This window comes from Sceloporus occidentalis, unplaced genomic scaffold, assembly GCF_023333645.1.
Source record: "Sceloporus occidentalis isolate IW3139 unplaced genomic scaffold, rSceOcc1.0.p SCAF_238, whole genome shotgun sequence".
NCBI classification, from domain to species: Eukaryota; Metazoa; Chordata; class Lepidosauria; order Squamata; family Phrynosomatidae; genus Sceloporus; species Sceloporus occidentalis.
Genome location: NW_028317218.1, coordinates 43,170 through 54,001, shown reverse-complemented (window position 1 = coordinate 54,001; position 10,832 = coordinate 43,170). Strand labels below are relative to the sequence as shown.

Here is a 10,832-nt window from a genome sequence, read left to right as displayed (position 1 = left end):
TGTACGTTTAATCGCATAAAAACAGCATTAACTTTTTCAGTTCTATGGCAACAACCTATCAGTGCCTGCTTTTGTGTCATGTGATAATTAATGACCTCCCAGCAAAAATTAGAAAAGAAAACAAAATGAATCATTCTGATATTAAAATTATGCAAATATTTTATACGCAAACTTCCATGTACAGCTTAGCTAATATATATATATATTTTTATTATTTTACTTTTTTGGGTGAACGTACAATTCTCAAGCTTAAAAAAAGAATTTTTATGGCATAACATAGCACGGTATCAAAGAAATATATTAGGACCTGACTGATACACTTAAAAAACATCTATGTTGCAAAATTTTAAATTTCCCTTTTTTAACCTCAAATAAAATTTACATTGACAAATTCTTAACATTTTTTTTCCCCCACAAAATGTATTTCTCCTATAGTTCTGTTTGGAACCCAGGAAACCATAAAAAAGATTTGATCCTCGACATTCAATACAGGCCGTTCTATGTAAATTTGACATTGAAGAACGCTGGGGCTCTTGGGGGAAAAAAAGGGGGGGGGGGAATGTACAAAAATGATGGAGGAAATAATAAAATTTAAATTCCAGCATGCATCGATCACGTAGCCAATATCACAAAATGCCAACGTGGTAAATGTCCGAATGGCGTCGTGGATATCTGTAAATGCAGCGGTCGGGGTTATTATCCATTTTACATGAGAGAAGCTGCGTTCTTCACCAAGAGCGGCCTGGCTGCCTCCAGAATGTCTATGTGAGGGTCTAGTGACCGTCCAAGGCCTTCTAGAACCAAGATGGCGAACACAATGGACGCAAAGTTGCTTTCCAGCTTTACCTGGAAATAAAGGTAGTTAATGTCTGCGCGGAATCCCGCAAATAATTGTGTTTTCAGCATAAAGCAGTAACGAACTATTTGCATCAACATTTTGGAATGATGTATAAATTATATATATATATATTTATTACACACACAGGCATCACAATACCATTGGCCAGAAGAGCAGCCGGTCTTTAAACTTTTATCTAAATTTATTATTACCTTGTGAGTCATGAGAAGTCGGAAAACTTGAGAAAGCAAAACGCCAACCTGGAGCTGAAAATAAAGAAAAAAACTCCAACATGGTTAAAAAAAATAATAATAATAATAAAAAAAAAAAATATATATATATATATATATATATATATATACCTGTAAATTCTGTTTACATAAGTTGAAAGCAGCCAATAAGCAGACTGAACCTCTGTCTTCACTCGCATTGACCAAAGTTTTTTACAATTGATTTTTATTTACTTTTTTAGCCAAAGGTGATAGTTTTATTGGGCCAACCCAGTAGAAGGTGTAAGCTTTTAGCACCACAAAGTCTTTTCTTCGGACGTAATAAAGATGAGACCTCTGAGGTTCCAAAATCTTACAGTATGCGATTTTACATCATTTTCTAAGCTGGCCCAGTAAAACGTAACACTTTCCACCGATATGGTTCTTCCCTCATCACAATCATACCGGACAGCCTCACCTTCCCCAGCGAGACGGTGTTCCTCCGAGCCTCGTTCACCAGCTCCGCCATCTGCGACTTGAACGCCTCCACGTCTTTGCACTGATTGGCTCTCGCGTGGTGAACGATCAATTCAGCTACTTTTTCTCCCTTGTCGATAAACATGAATGGATTGAAGTAACAGTAAATGAGGTTCCAGTTTATATACAATGTATCTGTAGGATACCTGCCGGTACCAGGTGCTGCAGGAGCTTCAAAGCCTCACCTGCCCCAAAACCACAGCTGTGAACACCGCACGGAAGTTCTGAAGATCCCTCTCCTGAAGCCTAGCCACGATCCCGGCGTCTAAAAGCACCAGTCTGAGGGGGCAGCGGCTCGGACGGACATCGACCACCAGGGTGTCACACATGTCCACTAGAGTGGTTTGGTCCACGTGGCTCGCGATAAATTGTTGCGCTCCCTGCACTAGTATGTTACCAGGGTGAAGGTCGGCGTGGACAAAATTATCCACGAAAACCTACAATTCAAGACACACTTATGGTTCATCTGTATCTGAAACATCTGGAAATATGTTTGACTGTTACGTATTTTAGACCAATTTTAAAATTGTATTAAAAAAAGACAGGGTTTTTGTGTGAAATACCATTTTTAGTAACATGTCAATGCCCATCGCAGCGATCCTCTTCTTCATCTGGGAATTCTCTCCATCGTGTTGGTAGGTAGACAGAGAGTCTCCTTCCTTTAAGTAGACAAAAAGTGTTACAATGTTACAAGTCAACATGCAGTGGTAATGAAGCCTCAATGATATGTTCCCACCACAAGATCGCATGACATGAACTTTTCCCTCCAGAGCCAAACCTCTGACCGGATTAACTTGAGGACCTGGTCCTACCAAGATGTCCCTGAGCTCAGCTTCTCGGTTGAGTAAATGGAATGGACCTTCAAGACTACATAGTCCATACTTTGGGTGTCGTTAACTCCCCATTAGAACCAGTAGAGTCGCTTTCCTATAGAAATAGTCTGGAAAGGAACACCTTACGGTTCTCCAAAAAGCACATCGCATACATAAGACGATGCTTAAGACCTACCTCAAATGTCTCCACCAGAATGTTTCTGGTGACAAAGGGTCGGAGAGGAGTTGGAAACCTTATAAAATCTATTTTCTCAAACCTATCTCGAAAAAGCTCTAAATTTCTGGCCTCAAAGCGCAGGTCGATCTTAAAGAAAAAAAAAGACAAGGTTAGTCAGTAGATTCCAGGACTGCATCAGTCAGCAGACCTCAAGCTGTAGACCCTTAGGATTGAATGATGATGGGAGAAAGAAGGAGAACAAACTCACTTGCTGGGTCATGAGCTTTTCGAATTCCTCAACGATTTCGGTCAGGCTTAGCCACCTGAAGCCTGGGATGAGGCCAAGCAAGCGACTCCAGGTCTTCATGAGTAGAAGGTCCATTCTCACCTCCTGACGAAGGCCTGGGTGAAGGACCTGGTAAACCGAGATGAGGTTTGGTGGAAACAAAATGGATTGCTGGACGTCCTTCCTAATCTTTACCTGCAGCTCATCTCAAAGTCTGGATGTGTCTTTAATAATATGGTAGGAACAGAGAGAACCAGAGAGAAACCCTGATCCGAAGATCCAGGAACCCCTGCCCGGAGTCAAATTTATCAGCCAAGTTTGGAACCAGGACTTATTAGGACAGCATTGGGAACAAGACCCAGACTGGGGGGACACCAGACCACATTTCATAATTATATAGGAACTAAGAACTGGGTCCATCCCCGAATATGTTACAGGAATCAAGATCATAATAAATGTTCTCTGGGTTCTCTATTAGCATTTGGGACTTCAGAGGTCTCTCCATTCCTCCTGAAGATGAGACCTCGGAGGTACCAAAAGCTTTTGGAACTGATTTTACTTTTTATCTTGGCCTGTATATAGATAAAAAGAGATATACGTGATGTGTATGGATTCATGTCAGAGTGTAACATGCACCATTAGTTCTTACTTTTATAGCAACTGGTGTTAAAGGATTGGCATCTGAACCTTTAGGGGCAGAAAGGGTATCAGACAGTCCAGGCTGGGTACCGGACATTCCTTCCAAGGCAGGTCCTTGTTTTTCCGTTGAGTTGAAAGGTTGTCTCCATCTCCTAAAACGTCGAAAAATCCCAGACAGGCCCAGAACTTCCCAGGCTTCGTACGACGGCTCCTGATCAAAGGTCTCGATCCGGGTTTGAGGAAGCAGCTCGCGAATATTGGAGAGGTCGGCATAGGCCTTGTAGACCTGCGCCACGCACCCGGAACCAATGGGTTCTCGACTCTGGAACCTCAATTGACGGCCCCAGTCATCTCCAAATGATCTTCTCAGGCAGCGCTCGGTATAATCCCATGGGTGAGGGGTCACCTTGACGTGAAGCTTGGAAAACAGAACACAAAACTCTTCAGAGAAAAGGTCTCGTCGAGTGCTAGCCCACTGGCCCAATTTAATGCAAGCGGGACCAGAGCTTTCAGTAGCCTTCAGGAGTAGTTTAAGCCAAAGCGTTCCAAGGGTGGTAGAGAGGAACGTGAGAGGGTACACTAAGAGAAGAGGCCCAAATTTTAGGAAGAGAATGCAAGCGCGGATCCCTAATAAGACGATAAAATTGACTTTACTTAGTAAACTTTCTGGCCGATTCCGATGGTCAAAATTCACAACCATTTCACAGGGAGCTTCCTTTCCGTGCAGCTTCTCGCAAAAAGCTATAGGTGCCACGTGTTTAAAGCCCCAACACATCAAAGTGACCTTTGCCAAAGCCTGGGCCTTGCAGAACCTCCATGCGCATCTTGAATTCTGGGTTCCAAGGTTTCTCCATTGTAAAAAAAGCCATGTGCCCCTCCTGGGGTAAATTCGTACATGGCACAAGGAGGGCCAAGCTCTTGCGGGCAAGGTGACCAATGGCATTGTCCCCGGAGGTAAAAAAAAAATGTCTTCCTTGTTATGCCAAAGATATCCTGTTTACATTCCGAGCTCTCCGCATAGCATGTCTATGCGATCTCATTCATACATGGCCCGTCATTCCCCTGTTACCCCCAGACCGAGGCAGACCGGCTTTCTACCCCTGGGACATCGATCGCCTCTGTGCCAATCACCGGTTACCTCTGACGTCAGCACACGGGGGGGGGTTCCCACGCGAATACAAGCAACATCCTTAGCCTGAGAGCGGTAACGTTCCAAAGGCTGCTACAATGTAACTGAATGAGTGCCGCCGCTTAACCACGCCCCCTAGCATGCATGTCAATTTAACTCATTCGTGGCTGCAATGCCAGAAACCCGCTTGTCAACCAACGCCCTTATATTATTTTAAACAGTAAAAGAGGGGAAAACAGCTGCACTCGGTGGGCAAATCCAAATATAAACAGGGGCAATGTCCACCTAATTATAATAAAAAGCTTTTATTTCATTCTGTGCACCCCTCCGCTCTCAGAGTGGTTTGGTCTCCTCACCTTTACTCTGGTAGACAGGAAGTGGCCGCATGGGCAGAGTGGCAGAGTGGCATTTATATAGCGCCAGCAGATGCCGTAGTGATGTTACAGTAAAATCATTTAAAATTGCACACAAGTGGGTCCTGCTCCCAAGAGCTCACAATCTAGATTCCGGTAGTTGTTGCTAATCTTTACCACAACAGCTATTGTAAACAAAAGTTTTCATGTTGCACAGGTACCTGCGGGTCTGTAACTACTACTACTACCGGTCGTCATTTTTCCTATTAATGGGTAACTAGTGTTTGCCCCCCAGCATCTTGCCCTCCCAAACACATACACACTCATGTTAACGCACACATACACATATAGACACACACACATTCGCTCTCCCACTAACACTCACACTCACACATATCCATGCTCCCTGGACAACCAGAAAACTTTTTCTTTACAACCCCCCCGCCCCCCCACCCCATGAATGATGACACCGACCACGCAAGACGTGAATGGAAAGATGTTTAATTCCATTTCATTGAACCGGAGCCGCAATGATTTACCGCGATGGAATCCGGTTTTGGTAAATGCGTCACGCCGGTCACTTATCTAACTAACTATCTAACTATCTTATAACTAACAACTATCTCCTAACTTAGTGGCCGTCGAACAATCCGTTCAACAGCTGCTTCCATCTTAAGAAGAAAGGCGTTTGCCGCCAAATATCTTGCGGAGAGCTTTTGGCTGCCGTTGGGTGGAGGTCTTCTTGGCAAAGTGCTCCTTAAGCTGAGAGATGATGTTCTTGAGTTTACCCCCCTTCTTTGGCGGCTGCCCCTTGGATTTAGGCTTCTCCGGCTGGGGTTGTTGGCGGGGCAGTGGAGGCAATAAAGAGGCAGCGGTGGCTGGCCGTGGTGTGGGTGCAGAAACGCGGACCAAGCTCGGGGTGACGGCTGCTTTAGTCTGCTTGGGAGTCGGGGCTCCAATGTGACTCAGGATCCACTCCAGGTAGTGCTGTGTGTTGGAATAGATTCCTGGCCTCTTTGACTTGGCGCAGCCCTGGCCCCAGCTTGTCACTCCGATTACATGGTACGTGGAGCTCTCGGGTTCATGCACATCAGTGGCCCTCCGCTGTCACCCTACGGGGGTAAAGGATAGAAGAAGGTTAATGGCGTCTTTACTTGGCTTATAAGGAACGGTGACATCCGCTGTATACATTGTAACCCGTCTTCCTCCAAAGACACAAGGTCTTCATGGCCTTCATGGCACAGGTTCTCCCTCGGCCCCGGCGACGCATGTTCCCGAGAAGAAGACATCGGCTCGATATCAACTTTAACGCACGGATACGGTTTCGGACATTTCGATTTGTTTCCTTACCTGGCAGCTATCAATTCCGCCTTCTTCGTAACCGGCACACAGGTTATAATCGTGGACGTTGCCGTTATGCCACGTGGAGCCGTTACACTTCTGCAGGTCTATCGGCTTCACCCGGGCCTCTTGCAGGATATCCGCTGTTTGGATGGCTGCCGAGACATCAAAGATTCAACAAATGAATATCGCTGGCTGCGAGACGCGCGGACGCCAGCCATGGGTAGAAGGCAAGTAAACTGATCATGGAGTCCGTTAATCAGTGCGGAGGGTCTGCGGCCGAGCGCGGAGTGTCTGTGTCTGAGTGCGGTGTGTCTGAGTGCGGAGCGTCTGCGGCCGAGCGCGGAGTGTCTGTGTCTGAGGCCGAGTGCGGAGTATCTTAGGCCGAGCACGGAGTGTCTGTGGTTGAGTGCTGAGTGCGGAGTGTCTGTGTCTGAGTGCGGTGTGTCTGAGTGCGGTGTGTCTGAGTGCGGTGTGTCTGAGTACGGTGTGTCTGAGTGTGGAGTGTCTGAGGCCGAGCGCGGAGTGTCTGAGGCCGAGCGCGGAGGGTCTGAGGCCGAGCGCGGAGCGTCTGAGGCCGAGCGCGGAGCGTCTGCGGCCGAGCGCGGAGCGTCTGCGGCCGAGCGCGGAGCGTCTGCGGCCGAGCGCGGAGTGTCTGTGGTGGAGTGCGGTGTGTCTGCGGCTGAGTGCGGAGTGTGGCGTGTCTGAGTGTGTCTGCGGCTGAGTGCGGAGTGTCTGCGGCTGAGTGCGGAGTGTCTGCGGCTGAGTGCGGAGTGTCTGTGGTTGAGTGCTGAGTACGGAGTGTCTGTGGCTGAGTGCGGCGTGTCTGAGTGGCGTGTCTGAGTGCGGTGTGTCTGAGTGCGGAGTGTCTGCGGCTGAGTGCGGAGTGTCTGCAGCTGAGTGTGGAGTGTAGGTTTCAGTGTAGTTTGTTCCCATTTGTCCTGAGTGACCCCCCAGCCGCTGATGTAACACGGATCCAAGGCGCTGATCTCCATGCTGGCGCTCGGCAGGCAGGCCGGCTGCACGAAGTCGCTGAATGTGACCGACTCGTTGAGCTGGATCAGCGCCAGGTCGTTCCTTTCAGTACGGGGGTTGTAATGCGCATGTTGAAGGTAAGACCCGATGGATCTGATCTGGACGTCGCTGGCCGAGGGATCCGAGAGTTGGTGTCCGCCAAGGACAATTTGCCATTTTGGTACAAGCCTGAGTTATTATAAAGAGACAGACATTAGCGGACATGCGGCTCGTATATTGGGCCCTATTCACAAAGAGTAATTCTGGGGCAAAAATCTCGAAGTACAGAAATAAGTTATAGGATGTCAGCAATTTGTCCCAAAATCGCTATTTAATAAACATAATTTTACACATAATAATAGATACATAAACAGTAACCTCGCAATAGTAACCAGGCAAACGTTTACAACGTAACAGATAATCGTTTTACTGGGTAAGATAAACCGTACCTTTTCACCCCCCTCAGATAAGGTAGCCCCCCAGCCGCCATTCTTACCCCATCGCCACCCATCCCTACCTTTTCATGGTTTTAAGGCAATGGGCCGCTGTCAGGACCCATTGCTGATCGAGTAATGTGCCTCCACAAGAGTGGCGATGACCTTTGCCAGAAGGCACCTGAATGCTCACCAGCCACGGCCAGGCGCCGGGCCGGGCATCAACTCCTCCGACAATCCTCGAGCTGCCGAATTCCGAGACGAGCGGACGCTGACCGCAGGCTGAAAGAGAAGAGACGCAACGTTACAGAAAGCAGCTTCCATAGTGATAATCGCTATAATAAAAACATACATTTATTATAATTATTTATTGTATATATTATTATATACTCCTATATCATATTTATGTGAGCAGCCATGCTCTTTGTGGGCTTTCGGACCGGCCCTGGAGGAAATTGCTTGACTACTCCCCCCCCCCTGGACCAGCCTGCCCCTGAATGTGGGCGCTGCCAGGCACCCCAAAAATGGTTTTTATTATTTTTTGTTTTATTTTTTATTGGCCCTAAGTAACCTTTCTATATATCCTGACGGAGACCGCAGACATCAGGCACCATTTATATTCTTTACATAGTATGAGAGGCGCTGATTGTTACCGGGTTTTTTGCAGATTATTATAATATGTTATAATATATGAAAAAATCTCTGCAATTAGAACAAAACGTTCAACATACACCAGATCCTTCTATAAAATAATATAATAATAATTATAATTTATAAATATACATATTTCTATAATATATATAATAAGTCAGCGATCCTCTGCTATTACTGTATGCATTCATGGGAATGGCTCTGGAATTATTTATAGGAAACATAATAAATTATTATTTTTTTTTTAAATGTGTCAGTTTGCTTTGCAGTTATTTAAAGCTTTTAATTGTATTTTTTGTCCACCAGGGGGCAGCAGTGTCCGAGTCTGAATCTGCCGCTGGGTCCAAAAAAACAGCTGGGAAAATAAGGTAATAATCAGGCAATTTAACCTTAAAAAAAAAACAAATCATACCAGGTCTCTTTCTATGATAAGGACATCCATTTACCCCAGCTATAGTTTCATTTATAGATAGTGGTTTCAGTTTTATTTTACTGACAAGGTGGTTGATACGTGGAAGCGTTTCTGAGCAGAAGTGGTAGACTAGGCTAGGGTCTGAAGATTGAGGATCCTGTCCCTGTCCCTCTCTATGAATCTGCCCCCCCCCCCCCAGTTCCTTGGCTAGCGAGCCAAACACCAATGCTCATGTGCATAGCGGGGACTCTTAGGGTTTGCCACGGAGTCTCAGGGTTTTTGCCCCAATCCCAGGTGAGGGGGCAGATTCTCGGGGTCACACAGTCTTGATCTCCCTCCTTTCCCCCCCTCCTCTGATCATATATAAGACTCCCAGTTGGTGCTTTTGCTCCCAGTTTGTTATGGTTGATATCCCTGCTTGAATGCAGGTGCCTCAGTTATATGTGAAGGTTTTCATGGTATTAGAGCCATTAGCGTAACATATTTCGCTACATAGAATCTTCACAGTAAGTTAGTGGACAAAATCAGGACCTGGAGGAGTTGGTGCATTGCAGCTTCTCCCAGACGTGGTATTTTTTTACAGATAAATAATGCGTATTGAAAAACTTTAATGTACGTTATTTGTTGGTGAGGCTGCAGGAGTCGGTGAAACCAAATGACCTGAAAAAGGAAACAGCAATATACTCAGCGGCAGGTTTGGGAAACACTCCGAGCAGGGGCCTAACGAGACCTCCCTGTGCGCGTGTACAACGTACTCTCATTCAATTCAAAGGGAGCACTTTCCTGCCACTGATTGGCTGTTTCAAGCAGCCAATCAGTGGCATTAAAAACACTGGACCACCAAGAAGGAGGGACGCTGCAACTCCTTAGCTGCAGCTTCTCCCTAAGGTAAGTACATTTGTATTTTGAATATGCATTGATTGTCCGGGGGGGGGGGTTGTAGGACATTGGGGCGTCCCTTTAATGTATAAAGCCGTTTCCTGCTGTTTCTATACACATTATCGGGGCTGTTAGGGCTGTAGAACCCTGTGATGCCCTCAAAGACCACGCGGCTGGCGTAAAACCCCCCACGACAGGACCGAAGCGCTGAAGATGCAAAGTCCATTCATTTCTGGGGCTGTTTGGGATTCCTGGCCGGGGTCCAGCAGCCCATAACTGCCCCCTCCCCTCCCTTTTTGGGAAGCAGGCAGGGATCCCCCCTCTGCACCTCCCCCTTCTTCTAACTGCCTTTGGAGTTAATGATCACTGGAGCTTGAGGAGGAGAATTACCCTCCTCTCCCCCCTCTAAACCCCCTCCCCCTCCCAACCTTCCCCAGGGCCTAACTACCCAGGAACACAGATTTTCGCTCTGAAACCCCTCTTCAGCTCGTAGAGGTAAGGAGGAGAGCCTGAAACGCTTCAGCTTTCTTCTGCTCCTAAACTCCCCGGTCGTGTTACTAATGGGGGCTTTCTTCTTGGGTCGTTCACCGGCTTGTAATGTCAGGGGGGGCACAGAACCAGCGAATACGGTAAACGTAAACCCGCCGGATGTCTATTCACTGCCGGAATTGCGGTGTCCCCCCGGGGTCTCTCAGGGCCCACTGCTTGGGGTGAACATTAACATGCCCCCATCTGTCCTGCTTAGCGCGGGACAGTCCCGATTTTGTCACTCTATCCCGCCTTTCGGAACAGAGGCAGAGCTCGGCGGGATTGAGGACAACAATCCCGCGGAACCCCGATTTCAATTTATACTGCGCTGCCTCCCAAGCCCCGCCCCCCTGTCTTCCTGATTCGCCAGAGGGTGGAGGTTGGGAGGTACCCTGGCGGGACCTCTAACGCAGCAGAGACCCATAAATCTATTTTAAATCCGCGCTTTGCTTTAATTCGTCATTTTTTAAGCAGAATTTGGAATTTAAAGGAGGAATTTTTTTTTTTATGAACATTTCTGACGATTCGCCGGTTTTTCTCCTGTTTGTAATAATTTCAGTCGGACTGCGATGCTATTCTCTGCGCTGAGACG

The 10,832-nt window shown here is 46.9% G+C and overlaps 1 protein-coding gene across 1 annotated transcript; it reads right to left on the bottom strand.

Annotated features, from left to right (window-relative positions):
- Positions 1 to 705: 705 nt before the first annotated feature.
- On the bottom strand, positions 706 to 4,199 carry LOC149276446 (putative aarF domain-containing protein kinase 2). The gene is made up of 8 exons (XM_089503639.1): positions 3,510 to 4,199; positions 2,843 to 2,989; positions 2,593 to 2,721; positions 2,148 to 2,243; positions 1,770 to 2,021; positions 1,526 to 1,654; positions 1,051 to 1,104; positions 706 to 846 (listed from the first exon to the last, which is right to left on the bottom strand). Exons 1-8 carry the CDS (start codon positions 4,197 to 4,199, stop codon positions 706 to 708), a joined length of 1,638 nt encoding a protein of 545 aa, XP_089359765.1.
- Between the last annotated feature and the right edge of the window lie 6,633 nt (positions 4,200 to 10,832).